Source organism: Choristoneura fumiferana, chromosome Z (genome assembly GCF_025370935.1).
Source record: "Choristoneura fumiferana chromosome Z, NRCan_CFum_1, whole genome shotgun sequence".
Lineage (NCBI taxonomy): Eukaryota > Metazoa > Arthropoda > Insecta > Lepidoptera > Tortricidae > Choristoneura > Choristoneura fumiferana.
In genome coordinates this window covers 16,077,506-16,102,071 of record NC_133472.1, presented here as the reverse complement: position 1 = coordinate 16,102,071, position 24,566 = coordinate 16,077,506, and the positions used below count along the sequence as shown (strand labels likewise).

Genomic DNA, 24,566 nt, shown 5'->3' with positions numbered 1-24,566 from the left:
GGCTCTTACTATGAAATTAATTTATAATTAACAACATATCCCGTAATTTCCATTAATTCATTAATTTTACGTGCATTAAGAGATATAATCAAATTCTTCTACTTTTATACTGTTGTTAGTTTAATTATCTAAGTGTAATTAATTATTTTTCGAGTTAAAATAAATGTTTTCTCATAATTTGTCGTTTTAATCATACCATTATCCATTCATTGTAAGGACACATAATTATTTAATAACACATAAGCATAATGTAATAAATAATAAGTACATGTACAGTCGAGGAAACTGGATCGCGCACTAGGACGGATCTTTTTGCAACACGTCGATTTTTTTGCATGATGTATGGAATGTCATCATGCAATTTACAGTTACAGGGTTTTATTCACTTTCTTCGACTGTATAAATGTAGGGAAAAAAGTTTTTTCAAACGTCAAGTAAAATGAATGCTCGACTTGGCGGGGGCACTGCCGTGCCCCCAGATCGTATGTCAGTGAAATGTTATAGACTATGAGATGAAATAATTTTTTTTGACTTTAACCATACCTACACGCCGTACAAAATACGCGTTCTTGAATCTACATAGGCACGGCGATGCCTGTACACGCGTCAATGTGTGCGTAAGATACAAAACTCAAAACAAAACAAAACAAAACTCTGGAATGAACTATCGCCTGCGGTATTCCCGGACCGATATGACCTTCGAGTTTTCAAGAAAAGAGCGTACTCCTACCTTAAAGGCCGGCAACGCACTTGTGACTCTTCTGGCGTTGCAGGTGTCCATGGGCGACGGTAATCGCTTACCGTCAGGCGATCCCCCTGCTCGTTTGCCCCCTATACCATAAAAAAAACAAAGGGCTGACTATCGCAAAACCCTAATAAGTGCTACCAATGACATTTAAAGGTACTTATATGTAGGTATGGCTTAGATAGTGCAAATAAATGTAAGCGGTAATCTTACCTATTTATTTAAACCTAATTAAAATGTGTCTGTCTATGTATTTAAGCATTATTATTTTCAATTACAATAGATATATACGACTACAAACTTAAACGAATTATTCGGTAGGTAGTTATTTCATGTATTAATCGCGATGATTTCAGAAATCATTATTTATTTAGAAAAAGGAAGTAGGTAGGGTACCGTTACCATTTCGCAAAATAATTGCTCCCGAACTTAGTGCCGTGCGGCCGACATACTTACATCGCGTTGCGCACCCGACTGCTTTCCTCTTCCTGCGGTTTTCCTGCAATCTAATCTGTGCTTGAGGGGTGGGGTAACTCGAACCGGTGCGGAGCGGAGCGTGGCCATGCTGTACGTTAGTACTATTATATATTCTGTGCCTACAGTTAAAAAAGCCAGCCAAACACATGTCAGTCTACGCATGCTGGAGATTTCCGCGGCGGAAAATAAATTTAATTAATTAACTTAAGTGTCTCGAAATCTAACTACCTACCTATCTCTAAACTTTCATTTATATTGGACCTTCACTTTAGTACCTATTATCAAATTTTAATTTTTATCATTTTCTACTGGCGGCAATATCATATCATAGATCAATTGAGTCTTGATTCTCTTCGGGTTAATAATAGAGAAAGGAGAAAAAATCGAACCAACATGACGAAACTACTAGTATTTTTGCATATTGGCACAAAAGCGAGCACAAAAATCAGCGTTTCCGGGCACGCTAGAAATCTGGTGCAAAAAGGATTGCGTAAGTAGCTGTATGAAGCAGTTGATAATAAAGTTTATTTACAACCCCTACGCCTGTTTGCTGTCGATTATACTAACGAGTACATACCTACAATACAAATTCAAGTAGCAAAATGCAGCAGCCCACGTGGGTAGAGATGATTTCGCGCTTCGCTTATTTACCTACGTATTCACCTATCAACGACGTCGTCCTCTTTGTCGAACGTAAGACTCTTGACGTGTGGCGTTTCATCAGTTCTAGAATTAACCACCATTTAGTGCTCGATTTATTGCGGAGACTTCTGTTTACACATGATAAGATATCGATACATAATTGATATGCCAAGCGAGTAGGTAAGGCTCCGTCTGCAGCAGTCGGGCGGTGTATTGACACTGATAACGTGATTTGTTTACGATCGGGATATTATTACATTAGTTACGCCTCGTGAGTTGCTTATGCGGTATATTGTGGTGATATTCGCATCAGGACTAACGTTTCAAAATGGAACCGCCGAGTGAGAGATCGCCTTTAATTGATGTTCGGACTACAAATGGTGTTAATAGGAATGATGGTGCTTCGACAAGTGTTAAGCCGACTGGATCTGACCCGGATGAGATGAAGGCGTGTTGGGACGCGGTAGCGATGGCGGGCGCGTGTGGTGGACGGCGGCCGTCGTCGCCGAGCACGGGCCGCCGCCGGGCACACTCCTGGTCCGCGGTGCCACCAGACAACGGCAGCTCCGAAATCAGAATACTGCGAGAACGGTAAGCTACTTAGGTGTCAGTAAACTTCGATATCAATGCCAAGAATAACAAAGTATTCTTCACCATACTTAATTCATCAATTTAAAATTAATCATGTTATAGTTTTGAGACACTCATTATTTTGAATATTTTTTCGATCAGATCAGAGAACTCTTGTAGGTAAGTACGATGATGCATTTTTGTTTAATTTAGCTTTTGCCTTGGCTAAATACTGCACTAACTACCCTCTTTACTCAGCTATATCCTAATAACCATCCTAACTTAGTGGGTGATGAGTTCGTAGCGCTTTGGTTTCCTAGGACAAGCGGTGCCGTCATTATAGCGACCGTAATAAGCGGTGAATAACATCACTAGAACGTTGTCTGTAAACAAAATGGCGCGGTTTCCTAGAGAGCGGTGTCAATTACCGCTCTCTAGGAGGAGGAGGAGGAGGATCGGTATCAATTACGACCGCTATATGACGGCACCGCTGATCCTAGGAAACCAAAGCTTTACTGTCGCATCTCCGTCGATCACGCTACAAACGGCATAGGTACTTATGACTCTCTTTCGGTCACGCAAAATAAATAAGTCCTCTAAGGGCACGGGTCCACGCCCAGGGACCCGACCACACAGCCTTCCCGAAACTGCGATGTAGGTATTCGATTCGCTTACACAGAACAGTGAATTTTGTCAATAGTGATCACTTTTTTTGTTCCAACGGATATTCGTTGTGCCCCGACATGCCCTAAGGCGTTCTGCCTTGTTCAATAGAATATAAAATAATAAAGGTAGATATAGAATAAACATGGAAGGTGGTTCGTCACGGTCAGCTAGGCACTACAGCGCCAGTAGATGGCGTTAGTGAGCAAATACCACGTTTTATTATGAATAAAAATGTGGATATTAAAAAAAAATGAACATACCGCCAATAGCGTGAAATTTGTAATATATCCTACTAAGTTTCAGACGTATTTTAATTAAAAAAATACTTTGACTGACTTTTAACAACAAGGCAGCGGCGACTGAAATATTTTCGCACACATGCTTGTAATGTAACTTGTTGTAAACAAAACTGTGCTAATTTCGATGTCATGTTCAAAGTGCATATTGGACTACCTAGTTGCATTAGCGTCTATCCTAAGCGCGCACAACTCAGGTAGGTAGAGGGTAAAGGCAAATTATTGCTTATTGCACGAAATGAGAGAAATGTCCATAAAGTTATAAGCTAAAGTTTCATTGATGTACCTACATGTTTTGCCGCCTAACTGTCGTATATAGTCCTATTTTACCTATGCTTTTACTGGCCATCAGATATTGTGTTTTGCTTGACATTGATTTGTTAAGTTGATAGGTTGATAGACTTCAATACGAGTACAAAATACAAATTTGGTTCTAAGAATATTTGTTTCATTAAATATTACTTGACAAATTTGACAAATGAGGTGAGATGTTTTTTATTTTTATTTTATCCTGTGTGAAAAGCTAAAGCCAGAAACCATGCATCCTTTGTCTATCCCTACTAATCCATACTTTTATTTATATATTTTATATTAATTATTAATATATAATATTATAAATGCGAAAGTAACTCGTCTGTCTGTCTGTCTGTTACGCTTTCACGCCTAAACCGCTGAACCGATTTTGATGAAATTTGGTACAGAGATAGAGTAGACTTTGGGAAAGAACATAGGCTATCTTTTATCGCGAAAAAGATGCTTTAAGGGGTTGAAATAGCGGATGAAAGTTTATACGGTAGAAGTTCGTCGCTGTCGAAGATAAAACCATGAAACTTGACATTTAGGCACTTAATAAGAAATAAGTCGATATTTGTTTGAGCTTTTTTGAAAATTCGACCTGTGAGGGGATGAAATAGGGGATGAAAGTTTATATGGAAGGTCGTCATTATCGAAGATAAATCGATGAATCTTTATTAAACTTGCAATAAACTCCTAACTTACAATAAACGTCAGGTGTCAAGTCAAATTAGTCCTTTTGAGTTGGCAGGGTAGATACACGTCGTATTGCTAAAATGTGGCTACCCGCAAAACATTTATATTTTACCAAAGAACATCGGATGAATGGATGGATGGAAGAACAAAAAAAATACTTAGTTTATATTTATATCAATGTATTAAAATAGGTTGTTTTCGGTAAACCGTAGAAGTTTCTATGTACTATTATTATTGGCAGAATAGGTATTCTAAATAAATTAAACACTTCCCAAAGTTACTATTCCACGCGGACGAAGTCGCGGGCAAAAGCTGGTCTATTACACGTAAATGCAATTTTCCGTACTTATTTGTTAGTACGTTCACGTCATGTAATTTTCTTCCTAATTTCTGACGAAAATTAAAAAAACCGGCCAAGAGCGTGTCGGACACGCCCAAGATAGGGTTCCGTAGCCATTACGAACAAAATCATATGTGCGTTATAACACAATTAAAACACTACAGTCTTAAAATCTATTAAGTACCAGAAAAAGAGCGTATCTTCACGGCATTTACGTCCTTTTGTTGAGAAGCGCAGTTTTTCGGCAATAACTCAAAATGGTATATCCGATCATGTTGAAACCAATTACGTTACCTTTACATATTTTTTGAATATTATTTGGACAAACGGTTTACAAGATAGGGGGGGGGGGACACAATTTTTGCTACTTTGGGAGCGATTATTTCTGGAAATCTTCACTTAAAAAGTTTTTGAGAAACCTTACTATCTTTTCAAAAGAGCTGTCGAACTATGTGCCACACGTTGATGCGAGTTAAATTTTTTTTTTCAATTTCTGTTACGTGTATGGAGTGCCCCCCCTATAAATATTTATTTTTGTTATTTAACTACAAAACTAAGCGGCTTTGACAAGACATCTGTACTTCCAAATTTCACTGGAAACCTGGAAACGGCGCCTAGCAAGGAATTGTCGGCGTGGGCAACGTAGCCGCAACGCACACTCTAACTAGGTAACTAACCGAGCCTTACGATAGTGTCGCCGACCGCCGTCCACTCACATGTTGACAAAAATGAAATAAAATAATCAGCTAAATTAAGCTATTCATCAAAAGCTTTCTTTATAAGTAAATAAAAAACAAAATAAACGTTAACAATTATGTGATTTTAGTTTCAAATTACCTTTTAAGCGCACATGATTAGAAAAATAAATTAAGTAGTATGGAAGTTGTACATGTGTATTATAAAACCTGTAATATCGCAGATAACAGACTTAGGTACACTGCAAAATCAGTAGAAGGCCCTCTGAACACTTACATATCATGGCTATCATTAAGATAAACGACACTATTTAAACAGTAGTAAGATATGTACCTACGTATCTATTTGCAACTGGATTTTTAAATATGTATCTACTTACCTACCTATTACCTAGCCATACTTGTAAAGGGTAGTCGCTGATTGTACAGTCGCTCCTACGCCGTTAACAATAGAGTCGTGCTCAGATATTTTTGATTAAAATTTTGCTCACAAGTTTATGAACTCGACTGTACCTATAGGAATAACATTTTTGTTTTTTTTGTCTTCAAAGGCTTTATTATTTAGGCCTATTGAAGGTGTACATATTTCAGGAGGTCCATTGAAAAAAACCGGCCAAGCGTAAGTAAGACTCGCGCACCGAGGGTTCCGTACAAAGTTTCATAAGTGTGCAGTTTGCACTCACATTATCCAATCCAAATCCCTCCAGAGCGGCACTACAGTAGCAAGAGCGTCTGAAATAATTTAGTAAATTCAATCATAAAATACTGATATCATGGGTGGTGGTGGTGCTTAACGTTCCCGTTTTGTAAAAAAAAAATATTGAGTCATTTACTGTATTTATCGTTAAGAAGCTTCCTGTATTATTAGCCTACCCAACGAAGACCAAAAACTGCATCTCAGGAGAAAAAACTCGTATATGAGCGAATTTTGGCATTGTTGTAGGGAATGGTGTTTTAAACCACATACTAAAAGTACTGATGGGTGGGGGTGGAGCATTCATGCAAATCTGTTCAGTAGTTTCAGCGTGAAAGAGTAACAAACGTCCATCCATCGCCATACTTAAAGAATTGTGCTTATTTTAAACCGACTCCAAAAAAGGAGGAGGTTATCAATTCGGCTGTATTTTTGTTATGTTTGTTACCTCAGAACTCTGTCATTTATGAACCGATTTGTTTTTTTTTGTGTTCGTCTAGAAATGTCTTCAATTGGGTCCCATAAGCACCAAATCAGGATCTGATGATTGGATCTTAAGGAAATCGAGGGAACTCTTCAAATGTTGTAGAGACACCTATAGTAAATTGGATATATTTAGTAGTAACTCGTGCATTTGCTCTTGTAAATCATCATCACAGTTGACCATCGGAGTTTGTACTCAATAACAAGTTTTCACGGGTTAAATTTTAATTACGATGACACAGTTGCTAAGCAATTTATGCTCCTCGTATTGCATATGGTAAAACGGGTGAAGCACCAGGACTCCTCAATAATGAACGTCTCTGCATCGGAAAAAGCAATCTGTCGTAAAAGGTGACGAGCAGTTGATATTAAACTATTGTATCTTAGATTGAACCGACTACAAAAAATCATGAAAATAATTTTCTACCAGTCTGACTGAAGTCGGTTGGTGCCTCAGCGCGAGCCAACGACGTGATTGAAGCCCAATATAAAGTGCGTGTGCCTACCTACTTATATTAATGGTTGAATTATTTATTTTTTATATGAAATGTTCATAGCAATATCCATCCACCTCCTCAGGTTTGCAGGTGGTAGGACCTTGTGCAAGGTCCGCCCGGATTGCTACCACCATCTTGCTCGCTAATCCTGCCATTAAGCAGCAGTGCTTGCACTGTTGTGTTTCGGCGTGGAGAGTAAGACAGTCGGTGAAATTACTGGCACTACCTCGTTTGCCATCCAGTCGAATAAAAAAAAATATTCAAAGAAATGAATTTGCGTTGAAATTTCAAAGGTAGGTAGATAGATTGACAAGTAGGTAAATGTAACTACTTCTCGTAATACTCCATTTTATTTATGTACTAGACTTGTCAATTAAATACGGCAGTTGAATAAATCAGCTATTGAAGACTGTGCGGTGCCTGTATACATACATACATAGTATTATAAAAGTCTACATAGATTAAAAAAACATGATTGTGAAAATAAATATTGTACCAAAGTTAATAGCACTTGTGTGGTAATAAACTGAGTTTTGAATTAGGGTAGGTATAAACCTAAATTATGCAGTGCAATAACTGTACACAATATACTCGTATGCTCCAAAAGAACTTTCCTAAAAAAGCCAATACACCTATAATGTACCTATTCACTCATTGTTTCTACTTAGATTAGTGCGTACACAGACTCGGCCTCGGCCCGAGGCCATGCGACAGCTGTCGCGGCGGCAGCAGCTGACCCTGGCGTCGCTGGCGCTGGTCGACTTCATGAGCTTCTGCTCCATGAGCGTCATGGCCCCGTTCTTCCCCGGAGAAGCCTCCCAGAAGGGCCTCTCCAATACCGTCTGTGGCTTCGTCTTCAGCTTCTATGCTGTGGTGATATTCATAACGTCGCCGATTTTGGGGAAATTCGTAAGAATAATTAAAATTAAATACCTATACCTATTAAGACTTTGATTTATTATTAATAATGCTTACCTTACTGCCCTCCTAAGCCAAAAGGCGCTATCTCAAAAAAACACTTTTGAATTATTAAATAGGCACTATTGTGTAGCTTAAAGCCGATTTTAGACTTGCAAGAAAAATCGTGCAAGTTGTATTACCTACATTGCGAGGCCGTAAAGCCAACGAGTTTGTAGTGGTTAATCGAGCGCCGCAATGTAATGAAACTTGCACGATTTTTCTTGCAAGTCTAAACTCGGCTTTTGAGATTCTTTCATCACAATGACATGGTGTTGATAACTCCAAATCCAGTGTTTTTTTTTGAGATAGCGCCTTTTGGTTTCGAAGAGCAGCTTAGTAATCTTTGGGATTAAAGAATATCCGTACCTTCCTTGTCTCTGTAGGTTATCGGAAATATTAAATCGCGAATAATAATAGCTTCTCTTTCGCCAGTAGGTAGGTACGAGCAGGTACGCTAACTTGACGCATGCGAATAGCTTCCCTATTTCTATTAAAGTACGGTCAAATTAAGCATTGATTTCCCTTTATATTATTAAATAATCAGACGGATAAATTTATACGTAATGTATATTCAGAAATAGATCTATCAACTATAATAAGACTAATTTTGTTATATTCCAGATTCCGTTGGTGGGTGCTAAGTTTATGTTCATCGCTGGGATGTTTATAGCGGGATTTTGTAACGTCTTATTTGGGTAAGTTATCTCATATCTATTAATTAAACCTAAAAACTATGTTATGTACAGTAGGTTTCTTGCGGCGCATTCTTCTTGGCAATGATGGTATTTCCGAAAGCGCTGGTAGTTTAAAAAATGACGTGTCAAAGTGCCCATTGCGGCCTATTTACTGAATAAATGATTTTGATTTTGATTTTTGAGGTACCTACAACATTTAAACCACAACTTACGAGTAGTTACATGCCTATTCTGTGCATTAGTAGTGAGTAGGTAGGTATAGTATTTCATTTTACATTTCCTCCTCTTAAAAAACTAAAAAAAAAACGGCCAAAAGCGTGTCGGACACGCCCAAAATAGGGTTCTGTAGCCATTACGATAAAAATTAAGTAATATTTTTCTAAGGATTTCGTATTTTGTACGGAATATTCCAAGTTTAGGTATATTTTATACCTTAGGCTGTTATTTACTCTTAAACTACTAATAATTCTCAAGAAAACTTAACCGTTATAGTTTCCTTGTAAATTTGATATGTACTTACTACCATCCTGAATTTTTCAAATTTGTCCACCCACCGGTTTAGATTTTAGAGGGGGGAGGGGGGGACGCTCGATTTTAATGAAAATTTGCACTTTTAAAGTTGAAAATTTTGCAAAAAAATTACTGAGGCGAAAAATCGTTTTAGCAACCCCCTAATGGTTTTAAAAGACCTATCCAACGATACCCCACACTACAAGATTGGATGAGAAAAAAAATCGCTCCACTTTACGTCTATGGGAGGTACGGCAAAAAATTTTTTTTTGAATATTTTATTGTACCATTTTTTCGGCATAGTTTACATTATATATTCGTGCAAAATTACAGCTTTCTGGCATTGATAGTCCCTGAGCAAGTTGGGAGAGGTCTCTTTTTATTGATACCTAACTTCTCCTTTGTCATCTTTCAGTCTATTATATTAATATTTTAAATCGTTAAGTAAATACATACATTGGCCAACTATTTCTACAGTCGTCATCAGATATTTCGGAGCGGCCAAGGTGACAATATCGAGATATGAACTCTAATCCATACTAATATTATAAATGCGAAAGTGTGTTTGTGTGTTTGTCCGTCTTTCAAGCCGTAACGGAGCGACGGATCGACGTGATTTTTGGCATAGAGATAGTTTATGGGCCCGAGAGTGACATAGGCTACTTTTTATCCCGGAAAAATGCACAGTTGCCGAGGGAACAGCGTGCGATAACTGAATACCACGCGGGCGGAGCCACGGGCAAAACCTTTATAAGAGAGGGTGTTTGTGCCGATATTTTTGACCACCTTGGCCGCTCCCAAATATCTGATGGGAACTGTACTAATACGATTATATACTTCGATTTGAATGAACAGAAGTCTGGTGATGATTGAGGATACGACAATGTTCACCGTGCTATGCTTTGTGGTGCGCGGCGCGGAGGCACTGGGTGCCAGCGCGTACTCTACGGCCAGCTACGTCTTCGTGGTGCAGACGTTTCCTGACGCCATCGGCTCGGTGCTGGGCATTCTCGAGACGTTCGTCGGTCTCGGCATGTCCGTTGGCCCGGCCATCGGCGGGCTTCTCTATTCGGTACGCATTCAAATTAACCAATCACTTGGGCAATTTTTTTTTGCAGTCAGCGGTTCAAATGATTCCGCAACAAGGGATGATGAAATGATTTCATAATCTTTGTTATTTCCATATAAACAGTAATGGCTGACCCGTAGGAACATTGCGCGTATTTATATTTTAAATCAGCAACCCATGTCTAAAATGTTTAATCAATTGTTTCAGTTAGATCGGAGGTTTCGGTCTGCCATTTTACACTCTCGGCTTTATAATGTGCTTAACGGTGCCTATCAATTTCTTCTTACTGTCGGATTGTGACGGTATGTATGAGTGATTTTAACAATATGCCAAGCTAAACTTACTTATCTGTAATATTATTTATGAAGTCTTAGGCATTTCAATTATTTATGCAATCTCGCATTTATGGTCAATGAAATGTAATCCGCAATTGACATGTATATTGGAATAATGTACCTGTAAATAGTTTATAATATGGCTCAAATTGTAATATACGTGATGTGGATGTACTTTATAAATAAATAAATAAATTATGCTTTTAATTGTTTCAGGATTGGTGGCCACCACAAAATCTGCTTCTGTTTTGTGCTTGTTCAAGATTCCTTCGATTATAATCACAGGCTTGGTGATCGTGGTAGTCTCCAACACATGGGCTTTCCTCGACCCCACGCTGGAGCCACATTTGCGACAGTTCGGTCTGTCGACGAAACAAATTGGACTTGTGTTCCTGTTGTTTTCCAGCCTGTATGGTATATTTAGCCCTCTTTGGGGGTGGGTGGCGGATCGGTGAGTTCCACCATAATGCAACTTTGGTGTTTATGTAGAAATGTTATATAGTTTTTTTAATAACCTGTATTGTTTGCGCAACAGGGTACACAATCACTGGTGCATGATGGTCTGGGGACTGTTCCTGACCACGTTCGGGTTGCTGCTGCTTGGACCCTGCCCGTTTATCCCCGGCATTCCGACGTAAGCAAATAAACTATTAAATAAAGCACATTTCAATTTAAAAGTACCTACTAAATACTACTACTTAGACTTAGTACTTTACCATAGTTTATTACTTTAAAAAATAGGTCGCAAAAGCAACGCAATGGTTCGATATATTTGCTAACCACTGTTACTTATTTATTTTAAGAAATCATTTTTTTGCTGTAAAATATCGCAAGTAATAATTAACTTATTCAATTCATTATTTATAAAGGTTTATCTTTAGGCAACTACCAGTCGTTGGTCTTTATATAAGTATCGTGTAGATGTAAGGTTTTAACTTTTTGCTTTTGTTTTCAGAGATCTTTGGCTAGATTTAGTGGCGTTATCGATCTTAAGCATATCGGTCGCGTTGACTCTTCTACCTACATTTCAAGGAGTGTTAGCCAGCTCAATGTGAGTCTTCGCTGATATTTGCTAAAAAATTAACGGCAAACTGCCGTGCTTAGTGATTTTCGTATTTACTAATATTATTTCGTGATTACAGGGATTTAATAATCCCTCCTTACATAACATAGGTAGGTATTCTTTTAATTATGTAATTGTTTATAGTTCCAACATAAGATGTTTGTAGTTAAACAAACATTGGAGCTTAAAAATTTCCTACAGTCAGCACAGAAAAAAAACTTTCTGGTAAAAGATAGAATACCTTCCTTATGTGCATCAAATTTCACCGGCGGTCATAGTCTAAACGCCGGAGCACAACCACTGCTGCTTGGTGGTATAATTAGCGAGTAGAGGTAAAGTTATTCACGATGACGCGTGCCGTGGTTCTTATTAGATACAATGTCGTTAATGTCTAATTTTGACAAAATCACGCGTCTTCGTGGATGGCACTAGGTATAAAAGATGGTATAGTGATTAGAACGGACCTGATAGGTACCCGCAAAATTTAACTCATATAATGATCTATTTACTTAAAGCAGTTGATAAAAGGCTAACCAAAAATATAGGCCCTATGCATGTAGTCAATTTTAAACAACCTAAAGTAAAAAAAAAAAACTATAGTACATACAACCTTTATACAGTAAAAAATGTTATCTCCAACTTGCTCGGAAATGTTCTCATTAATGTTGGAAAAAATCGACCGGGAAGTCCATCGTTATATGCGTTGATGCGATAATAAATAAATAAAACCGGCCAAGAGCGTGTCGGACACGCCCAAAATAGGGTTCCGTAGCCATTACGAAAAAATTAAGTAATATTTTTCTAAGGATTTCGTATTTTATACGGAATCTTCCAAGTTTAGGTATATGTTATACCTTAGGCTGCTATTTACTCATAAACTACTAATAATTCTCAAGCAAACTTAGCCGTTATAGTTTTCCTTGAAAGTTTGATATACGAGGATGATACATGATGGTAGTAATACCATCCTGATTTTTTTAAAATTTTCCCCTCACCGGTTTAGATTTTAGAGGGGGGGGGGACGCTCAATTTTTATGAAAATTTGCACTTTAAAGTTGAATATTTCGCAAACAAATCACTGAATCGAAAAATCGTCTCAGCAACCCCCATGGTTTTAAAAGACCTATCCAACGATACCCCACACTAGTCGGCATAGTTTACTTATATATCCGTGCAAATTTACAGCTTTCTAGCATTGATAGTCCCTGAGCAAAGCCGCAGACGGACAGACAGACAGACAGACATGGCGAAACTATAAGGGTTCCGTTTTTGCCATTTTGGCTCCGGAACCCTAAAAAGTGGCATTACTTCCCGGACATGTCCGGGAAGTGTTTATTATTGTGCAGGTTTTTAACCAACTTCAAAAAAGGAGGTTCTCAATTCAAGTATATGTTTTTTTTGTATGTTTGTTACGCGATAACTCCGCCAACTGTGGGCCGAATTTCAAAATTCTTTTTTAGTTCTATATCACATACTTCCGAGGTGGTCCCATTGACACCAAGTCAGGATTTAATAATGGGATCTTAGAGAAATCACCTATATCGATTTTGACATTCAGAAAGTATCATTAGGTGAACTAGACTCTGATAAAGAAGACCGTAGGTAGCGGTACTCTGTTATAAAATGATATAAGTAACTATGCTGTGTTTGAGCTAAATGGAATCGTCGTAAGATGCACTTTGGCTACAAAACACTAAAAATTAAGAAAAAAATTTTTTTAACAAAAAATGGAACCGGCTTCAAAATCCTTGAAAAATAATTTTCTACTAGTTTGAAGTCAGTGCCTCAGCACGAGCCAGCAGGAGTGATTGAAGCCCAATACATAGTATGTAGGTGAGGTAGACGACTATAGTTCCACTCCTGCTGGCTCCTGCTGAGGCACCGACTTCAAACTTGTAGAAAATTATTTTCAAGGTTTTTGAAGTAGGTTCCATTATTTGTTACAATTTTTTTTTTACTTTTAGTTTCATCCAAGACCGAAAATTCACCATACAGCCAGCCATAGTCACGTACAAAAACCTTGATTAAAAAAACTGTTTTCTGCGTTTAGCTAAAGCCAGTAATAATTGTGTCCAAATCATAATAGGTGTATTTAGTTAGACTTACTTAATGCTCTTCTTGGACTGCTAAATATTTTTCTCAAAAATGTCCGTAAAAGTTGACATTATTCTTTACATATCAGAAGGTGAAGTGCATAGTTTATGGTCAGCGAAAAATTAAAAAGTTAAAAAGATTGCAGGCGCGCTAGCTCGACAATAATGAATTAGCGCGCCTGCAATCAGTCACATTTTTTTTTAAAGTTAAAAAGGCCATGGAAATGTTGGCACAAGTCGTATACAGCCAAGTCTAATGGCCGGTATCAGATATTTAGTTGGAACTCCGGACTTTTTCTATTGGGTCTGAAATAGCTTGTGGTGTTTTCTCTCGCAAGCTCGTCCGTTTAATACTCATACTCAGCCAGCAATTGCCTACTTGCAGGCCACGACAATAATCTACTATTGTAACAAAGGTATGTTTTTTTAATGTTGTGCGTTTAGGGATTGCCGCTTTAACCAAAAGTAAAAATGTATATATATATATAAGTATATTTGCTAATCCTATAAGTTTGAACATGAACAATTAAGAATATGACAAATCAGGAACAAATCCGAGGCGGGCTCCAAATGAGGCGGGGCTGCTCTATTAAAACAGCCATGCACCCGCGCGTGTTAGCGGAGACCCTAATAAATTAGGTATCTGATAAATATGACAATGTATTTGAGAGTTTGTGTCCGCAGCTACGAGGGGGGATGTCCGGAGGCGCTGGCGACGTACAGCGCGGTGGCGGGGGTGTGGTCGTGCTGCTACTCCCTGGGCGAGGTCACGGGCCCCGTGCTGGGCGGCGCGCTGGTCCAGCGCTACGGGTTCGCACTCGGCGCCACCATCTGCGCAGGGGCTTGCTTCACCATGGTAAAACCCAGTTTACACCCGCAACTTTTGTTGATAAGATAAGAGCCCTTTCAAAAGCGGAAAATCAAATTTTCATCTCTCCTGTTCGGAAAGTTTAATTTTCATGGGTAGATAGCCGGGTGGAAAATTGCGTTTTCATCTCTAGGGTGGAAAGTAATTTATTTTTAGAGATGAAAACGCAATTTTCCACCCGGCTATCTACCCATGAAAATTAAACTTTCCGAACAGGAGAGATGAAAAAACATTTTACAGTTGGTCTAATTTTTTTTCGCAAATACAGAAATTCAACATTAAAATAATTCTTCCATTCTGCTGCCCGCCATAATGCCATGATACTGTGACACTTTTTTTTCACGTTTCGGCATGGCCATCTTGATGCACGTCGTGACCAAGGAGCTTATTATATACAACACTGAAGATTGAACGCCGAACATCCATTTGAAATTTTAACTGATATTTATTAATATGCTTCTTTTATAAAATGTGCGTGTAGTATTTTACTTTCCTCACAGTTCGAGGGGAAATTACCCATTTCCCCTTGAACTATTTAGTGAGAGCGCCAGAAACATCTCGGGTGAAATGGGTCACTTTCCACCCTTGGTTATCAATGTACTATTCTTCAGCGCACCGCATTTCTCTCTTCCCCTATTAAATAAGAACAGAAAGTGCACAATAATTGAAAAAAAAAACACTCACGGCAAAGTATAAAAAGTGTGGTTTTGCAATTATAGCCGCCAGCAACAGCTTTAGGGTAGGGCGTTTTTTCATTATAATCTTTGTTTATTTACTAGGTATACTATAGTTGAAAATAATATTTTATTGTGTAAATTTTAGACTGTTATGTTTTCACATAATGCCAGTACTTTCTCATGTTATGTTATTGTACTTATACTTAGGTATATGATTTTGTAATAATCATTGATTTATTGGATAACGAATAACATGTTTCCTCAGCCTGCAGTATATTGATTTGTTTCCGTTGATTTAGTACCTCCTTAATTTCTATTTAAGTACTTCTGTGAGAATATACTTATAAGTCTCACCAAATATTCGTCGTTACTTTCTTTTGTTGTAGGCCGTGGTAGCGCTTACTTTTTTCACTTTACGTGAGTCGTCAAAATGGTTGTCAACTGAGTCATGGTCGGAGTCGCTGCCGAGCTCGGACTCCACGTGGACCAGCAGTCGATTCTGCACCCGGAGCGCGCCCTCCCGCCTGGACACCTCGCCGCTGCTCACATCCTGCTCACGCTACTCCAAGAACTGTGAGCCTTAGTAGATAATTATGCTGCCGTCCAAGTCGCAAATAGTCGTCCGAAGAACATGAACAAAGCCAGTGGATATTCCTGATGACGTGGCTCCAGCAGCACATCTTGCAAGTGCAACGTCCATTGTTAAAGGAGAAGGAAAACGGAAATACGTTTGATATTTTCTTATTGTTACAGGTTATTATCCCAACGCGACATCTACCCCGATAGGCCTGTGTATCAAGCATAAAAGCCCAAATAAAAGTGGTTCGGCCAGTATTACAGACACGGTTGTTAATATTCTAAAATTCCAATACGTAACGAATGTTATTGTTGAAATCCGCAAAAAATCTAAGCCTGTGAACTCAAATGTTCGTGTTCCTAACTCTGATCTATATCAAGACTACTTGAAACGGGAAGAAGGTGATGTTATTAAAAAGACACTAACCAGCAGCTGTATCAACGAAAACAATAACAAAACAGACGAGCTAACTACCCCTGACGCTGACACTTACTGCTCGTATCTAGAGAACGCTATCTTCGGCAGCCCTGCTGTCCTAGAACACTTGAACCTTGATAATTTACTGGTCAAGAGACACCACCACGGTTTGGTCTCCAAAACGGAGAACCCCAATGCCGGCATGATGAGATCCGAAGATATTATCAGACATAATCTGGAAAAAGTTAATTTCTACGAGAAAAATAATCAATGCTCTCCTGGAAACACTTTTGTAAGTAAATACTTAGATTTAATAATAAACTTATTTATATGCGTATATTTAAGGGTACGTACCAATATAATTAATCGAAGATAGATTCAAGTAATAAACGAGCAGTTGCAATATAGCACATACTTACCTACCTATATCTCCTACTGGCATTCTTTGTTAGTATTCCGTTGTTCAAATTGTTAATGGTGGTATTTATTATTTAAAATTGTCTTAAATGGCAAAATTTTATCTTATGATCATGTTTCATAATTTGATTAAAAATTTATTTAGGAATACCTAATACTACCTATATACTACTATATACCTAATAATAAGAAGACAAAGAAAACTTACCTAAGAAACCTTAACTAAATATATCTATATGTTACTATAAAAATAAAAATTATAAAAAGAAAACCCCGTCCAAAACCAAAGCCAAAGCAAGCCAAAGCAGAGTTCCCATGATGCTGGCCGCATTATCCCTTTGGACCGCAAGTGCGATCCGCTGGGATAAATACGTACCAGCTCTTGGGTCCCCAGAGGTGTCGATCAGCCGGGAAGAAAGGCCTTTATTGTATTGTTAATTGTTTTTTTACTAATGAATATTGGCGTTTGTAGGACTATGAATTGTTAGCATTGCCCAGTTCCTAAGTAAAATGTAGGTACGCAGTGCTAACGCAGTGTGAATCATTTAAGATTGGTTACTGTTATAGTCGGACCCAAAAATGATCAAGTTTTTCAATTTTTTTCTTATTGGTTGTGTGTGTGTTGTGTGTGTGTGTGTGTGTGGTAAGTTTTTAGGACAGCAGGAAGTACCTACCTACCATAAAGATTTTAATTGTTTGGAAACACATTTTTCGATGACTGTACTGTACCTATTGTATGTATTTTGATTGCGTTGACATAGAAGCCTGAGTTTTTCACTATTCCAAAGGGTAACCTGAGTAGTTATGTAGCCACTGGGGGCCAAGAAACCGTTTGCAAAAGTGCATTTTTTTATAAGGTTGGTCAAATACAAAATTTGTATCAATAAGGGACTGATTGCTATATACCTATGTAATTTATAGAAGTTTAATTAAAATCGTTTATAAAATAAATATTACCTAATAATGTCAAGAGGAAACACTAAGGCTGCGTTCAGACACGGCGGGAATCTCGCGGTTTAAGTACACCGTCTCTTTCTCAAGCAATACTATGAAAAGAGACAGGGCGCTCAAAATCGCGCGATTTCCGCCGTGTCAGAACGCAGTCCAAGGATGAGAGAATTGTACAAATAGGTATTTATAAAATCTATTGTTGTCGCGCAGTGGCCGAACAACCGCGAGCAGAGCGCGATACAGATAACTGTAGCTTGGACCGAAAATACCTATTAAAAGTACATGAAATCAACGTTTCGTAGTCCCCTGATTTCTATTGCAAAATTTGGCCTATTTATCTAATGTTTTCAGTAAAAATTAAAGAAAGGCTTTGGCCTTGTTCCTATGTTTTCCTTTTTTTAGGTATATAATTTAGGCAACTTTGTTTTCTGGTTGTTGAAAATAGCGGAAAACCTGGCATTTTTTAGGTTTTTAAAGGCTAATATCACTTTTAATAATTAATTTATGAAAAAAATAAAAACATAGGGACATGTTAATAGTGGCCATTGATTTTTGAAAAAAAAATGCTCTATTGGCATTATCCAGGGAGAAAACAGGGGACAATGTTTGTATGAAAAAACGTCATTTGTTTGTTTACAGAACGCTTGTGGGTGCAAAGATGAGGTCACGTACGCCAGAGGAACAGTGGCAGTTTCTTCAACAGGCGCATGTGAAGTTTAGATCGGACATATTTTAATTTCAATTTAAATTTATTATTTTATTTTGGTATGTTTTGTAAGGACTTACCAGTTGATTAAAAATGAACGATAACTTTAATAATATCCACATTGTGTTCTCTTAGCATAATTCTTCACACTCTACTCATACTTCTTTAATTTTAGAATAGCAAAAATGTTTTTTGATCTGCGTAGAGCAGATACGCAAAGATGGAAACTTACATTGCATACTCGTAATGATCTTTTTCTACTCCTATTCTGTAATCTGTGATTTACTTAATCACGAACAGTAATATAACAGCATACATAAAAAGATTCTGGAAAAGTCTATATTGTCTATTCCCCATAACAGCACTGTATCGTAATGTTGCTAAAACGATACTGCAAACTGCAACCACTTACTTTTTTTTTCTTAATTCGTACGTTCGGACAGGCTAAGGTGCAGCCAGTTACATATTTTTCATCACACTTGCTCGTAAACAGCGTCGTAACATGCAGGCTACCTTGGTTGCAACCCCCCAAATAAAACCCTCGACCTTACTGTGCTTGTGATGAAACCCGTGGTCGGTAAATGAGTCATTGCGCGTACAAATTTTGTTGTCATGAAGCCCAAGGTCGGTAAATGAGTCCGTGCCCGTACTGATGGTGCTGCGCGCGCTGCTGCAGGACCACATGCACACGCGGCTCAGGCACATGCTGAGGGAGGGGGAGGGCGACGCTGCCAAAAGCGCAGCCTATGATATCGCCAATATTTGGAAGAATAATATTTTTTCTTTTAGAAATATAAAATTTTACTCGCAAATGTGATGAAAAACATTGTATGTCGCACGGGCTAATTTTGTATTGTAATTTATAAGTATCCAGTCGAAAAAAAAGTACCTATTGTATGCAACGTTGTATAAGTAAGTCAAAAAAAGCTCGTGGCGTCTTTTTCTTACGATGTTCGCTAAAGCTCACATCGTAACTCACGCCACTCACCTTTTTTGAACCCTGTTATACAACTGTTGCATAAAATACTATATCCTGCAGGGTGTCCCGTGAGTAGTACCTACGACAAACTTAAATGGAAAATAGGTGGACAGATCACTTACCAAATATATAAAAGAACCGGCCAAAAGCATGTCGGAGACGCCCAAAATAGGGTTCCGTAGCCGTAGCAAATTAAGTAATATTTTTCAAAGAATTTCGTATTTTATACTGAATCTTCCAAGTTTAGGTATATTTTATACCTTAGGCTGCTATTTGCTCTTAAACTACTAATAATTCTCAAGCAAACTTAGCCGTTATAGTTTTCCTTGAAAGTTTGATATACTAATTATTTTTAACCGACTTCAAAAAAAGGAGGAGGTTCTATGTTCCAATGTTGTTGTTTTTTATGTATGTTCACCGATTACTCAGTCAATTGTAGACCGATTATCAAAATTATTTTTTTAATCGAAAGGGTATTCTTTTGAGGTGGTCCCAGTCTAGATCTGATGATGAGATCCTAGGGAAATCGAGGGAAAACCTCAAATTGTATAGGCACACCTATAGCGATTTTGGCATTTTTAGCATTAAGATAAGCATTTACATTCCGAAAGTAACATTTGGTAAACTGAACCTGATGAAAAAGACTGTGGATGACCAATGGAACACGTCAAAGCTAAGTAATGCTCGCTCGTCTATAAACGATCATGATTAATATACCTAGATAAGCGACTAAGAAGGAGCTTTAAGCTACGATTCTTTTGAACTGATCTGATGCTGAAGCCGGAATGTAGGCAACGGAAATCTGTTATAAAACAACGTAACTAAGCCGTGTTTGGGCTTAATGGAATCGTTGTGAGATGTACTTTGGCTACGAATCACTAAAAAGTGAGAAATAAAGAATTTTTTAACAAGAAAGTGAAACAGACTCCAAAAAAAAAAAACTAAAAAGGAACCGACTACAAAACCCTTGAAAATATTTTTCTAGGTACCTACTAGCTCGAAGTCGGTGACTCAGCACGACCCAGCAGGATGGATTGAAACCCATAGGATATAGGTGAGTTAGACGAATATTGTTCCATGCCTGCTGGCTCGTGCTGAGGCACCGACTTCGAGCTAGTAGGTACCTAGAAAAATATTTTCAAGGGTTTTGTAGTCGGTTCCATTTTTTGCTATTTTTTATTTTTTACTGGACTACGGCAAAGCCAAAGGAAGAGTAATGATTTGGAGTCGGTTTTACTTTTTTGTTAATTTTTTTTTTTTATATCTCATATACTTAGAAGATCAGAATCATTTTTTTTGTCAAGTGCCACCAACGTTGGAAGCCCTCCGGCGTCTTACGTCAAAGTCGTAAAATGTTCAGTGTCGAAATTGCGTCCACATCGTGAGAGGTCCATGTCTTACAGTACAGCGTCTAAGTCGTGCCACGTCCAAGTCTCGGGTGGTCCAAATCGCGAAATGTCTAAGTAATAAAATGTCCAATCTTTACTAATGTCTATGTCTCGGACGGTCCAAATCGCGAAATGACGAAGTAGTAAAATGTCCAATCTTTACTAATGTCTATGTCTCGGACGGTCCTAATCGTGGAATGTCTAACTTAGTATTAAAAACCGGCCAAGAGGCTGTCAGACACGTCCAGGACGGGGCTCCGTAGCCGTAACGAAAAAGTCGTTGCATATAATTTTAACATATGATTGTACTATTGTACTACATATTTTTACCGACGGCAAAGCTAAAAAGAAAGGTAATGATTAAAGCAGTCTAAAAAAAATTGGGTCTGATTTTACATTAAAAAAAATGAACTATTGAAAATATTTTTGTATCGTAAGCTGACGCGTCTGGTATAATTATATTATCTAATTAGATAGGTCTTAAAAAATGATCCAGACGTTTCTTAGTAGATTTTTGGCTTAAGATACTTAAGTGTTGATCAGCTATGAGCTCCGAAAGTCCAAGTGTATTTCCAGACAGCCTAAAATAAACCATTATTTTCAAGCCAATATATAAAATGAACAATAAAGATTTTTTCCGTAGTCAAGTTTCAGTTTTTTTTTACTTTTTAGGGTTCCGTACCTTAAAAGGAAAAAACGGAACCCTTATATAGGATCACTTTTTGTCCGTATGTCTGTCTGTCTGTCTGTCTGTCTGTCAAGACCCTTCTTCTCGGGAACGCGTGGGGGTATCAAGCTGAAATTTATATCAAATACTGAGGTCTACTGTCCCTTGGAGCTGTGAAAAAATCAAACTTCTAAGTCAACACAATCAAAAGATGCAGCCGTTTATGCCGCAAATTTCCGAAAATTTTCGAAACTCGCAAGGGAATCAAAACCTACAGGGTACTTCCCGTGAACTCAGAATCTTGAAATTTGGTATGAAGGTACTATTATATAACACAACCAACTAGAAAAGTCTGAAAATCTTGTTTTTTTATGTCTGTCTGTAAATATCAATGACCAATATAATCTGACCCCATACTGCGCATTTTGCTTAGGAGTAGAGCTCTGGAAAAACAAAGAAATATCTTCAAGACACGCTTCCCCTTTACTTACATACCTATAAATATGTATGGAACCCTCGGTGCGCGAGTCCGACTCGCACTTATTTTTTCATACTTATTGTTATCCAAACTTAGCCGTGATAGTTTTCCTTGTAAGTTGATTCTATTAACTCTCATCGTGATATTTCTTTAGGGTTCTAACATTTAAAATTTCGTACCATGTACTATTAATATCAATTCAGCACCTGGCATTTAACTACCTGGTTATGTTACGATCTTGACATTCTACTACTTGGTTATGTTACGATCTTGACATTCTACTACTTACCTGGTTATATTACGACCTTGACATTCTACTACCTGGTTATTTTACGACCTTGACATTCTACTACCTGGTTATTTGACGATCTTGACATTCTACGACCTGGTTATTTTACGATCATGACATTCTACTACCTGGCCATTCTAAAACCTGGGCACCTGGACATTTTACGACTTTGACGTAAGACGCCGGAGGGGAATGCAGCCCTCCGTTTGGGCATTCATATTCTGTTAATGTATCTGTAAACATCTGTGTTCCTACTCAATATAAATGTATGTATATTAACCGGTCTCGCGGAAGCGGCGCATTTGGGTTTAGAGGGTGTGGGTGGAGAAATTCAAATAACGGAATCAACCCCTCTCATAGTCCGAGTGAGGGAGATGTGATATTTCTGTCCTATTCAGGCATCCATACTCTTGTGAACATGCGATCCTGGTAATTCAGTTTTCAAATGTAAGAAAAGTGTAACAACGTTCTCAAAAGAACATGTAAAGCTATAAATTAGATTGTCGAATTTAAGAAATATATATATTTTTTACATGAAAACCTAGCAAAGACCGTCAGAAGATGTTGGTCAAAATAATTTAGGCACTATGATTTAAATATTTATTTAAAGCTAAAACTCTCAGACGTCCTGACTTTTTATTATGATTATATTTGATTATGTAGTTTCATAATAACTAATTACTTAAAAAAGTGCTGCTTGAAAATTTGCATTCATTGCGAAGTAACACCAGATCATGCACGCCAGCCCAGCATGGATTATATCGTGTACAGTCTTTAGTGTTAATTAAATACTATAATCATAGGGTAAAACCATTCAGATTCCGCAATAAACAAGTACTCAGATGATACGCCCCTTGTAACTGTTTTTTTTTTCAATGATATGTAATCTAGTAATCCGAACCGACTTTGATAGCACTGGAACCATAACCAGACCAACCAGAATACCGTTGGCGGCGTTCAATTATTGACGCCCACAATGAAACAAATTTTATTAATTATTTCTGTGGCTTTTGTCTTTGCTGACGAGAAAAATCCTGATACTGAATGTGAACAAGTTTTGGTCCACGGTAAATACCATAAAAAGGATGTTTTGGTTGGCGGACTAGATCTTCCTTACCAACTGTCTATTTATAAACCGGAACATAAAATTTTCTTTAGTTACAACGTCGGGAAACAAGTAGAAGATACATTCAAACTTGGCTATATTGAAAAAGATAAGAAGAATTTCACGGAAATATCGAAAGTAAAGAATGGCTTTGCTTCAGCGGTGGACGAAGCGAACCATCACGTGTACCTAGGAGGCAGTAACGGCATTTACAATTACCACCAAAAGAAGAAAGAAGAAGCAGTGCATCAAGTAATTAGCGGCCATAACATTTGGTATATGTTCTTCAAAAGTCATTATCTGTACTTTATCGAATTTCCTTCCCAAAAACTTTACAAGTATGATACTGGTGAAAAAGAAGCAACCCCCAAACATCAGACACATATTACAGAGAAGATTTACCAATTCGTCATTGACAAAGATGGTGATCAATTTATAACGACCGACAAAGGTCTGTTCGGGATCAAAAACGATACATTAGAACATATCCATTATTCTAATAAAAAACTTTTCCGTGGAGCAGCATTGAATAATGACGGAGAAGCTTACTTTTGTGGTAATCATTCCATTTATGTTGTCAATAAACAAAGCCACAATTTAGAGGAAATTGCGAACATACGTAACGTATTTGGTATAACATTCGATGGTGAAAACAATATTATTTACTCCGACCCTGATGAAATAGTCAAATTGGTTCCGGGAACGTGCGAGTTACTATAGGTACCTAATTACTAATTAAGTAGGTATATTGGCAGTTTCAAAGTTATAATAAATTAAGTTAATTCTGGGTATACTTATACCGCCAGTGATCCCAGTTGACGGAGCCTTTTTGTTTCTGTAACTGTACATATTGTAAGCACTGAAATAAAATAATACTTACACACGAGCACACTTTTTTTTATCTATCAGTGGGATACAAGCTATTATATACTGACAATACTGAGCGGCAAAAAATGTGGCCCTCAAATGTATGCAGTAATAGGTAATTTTGTACGAGGGGGGGGGGAGGGGTCAAATTTAGTACCGCAACAAAAACCCTTCCTATCTTGCAAAATATTGATCCTAAAAGTATGGGCACGGTCTCATTCGGTTCAGCGCAAAAAATTACAAAATGCCACCTCACTCGCCTAGTTTGTAAAAGTTCAGTAATCAGTGGCCTAGTGCTATTTTTTTTCGTGTTTTTTGTGCACTAAGTACTCGTCTCGACGCGTCACACGCACACGCGAC

The 24,566-nt window shown here is 37.8% G+C and overlaps 1 protein-coding gene across 2 annotated transcripts; it reads left to right on the top strand.

The window, feature by feature from the left end:
- Positions 1–1,871: 1,871 nt before the first annotated feature.
- Positions 1,872–22,098, top strand: LOC141429389 (MFS-type transporter SLC18B1-like). Of its 2 annotated transcripts, none has more exons than XM_074089685.1 (12): positions 1,872–2,455; positions 7,764–8,004; positions 8,677–8,750; positions 10,116–10,332; positions 10,541–10,631; positions 10,881–11,115; positions 11,200–11,298; positions 11,620–11,715; positions 14,505–14,676; positions 15,752–15,938; positions 16,119–16,651; positions 18,367–22,098. In XM_074089685.1, the coding sequence occupies exons 1-12, from the start codon at positions 2,193–2,195 to the stop codon at positions 18,445–18,447; spliced, it is 2,289 nt and encodes a 762-aa protein (XP_073945786.1). In that variant the 5' UTR covers positions 1,872–2,192; the 3' UTR covers positions 18,448–22,098. The 2 variants fall into 2 exon arrangements, with proteins under 2 accessions (XP_073945786.1, XP_073945793.1); XM_074089692.1 differs by lacking the exon at positions 1,872–2,455 and adding an exon at positions 3,778–3,879.
- The last annotated feature ends 2,468 nt before the right edge of the window (positions 22,099–24,566 follow it).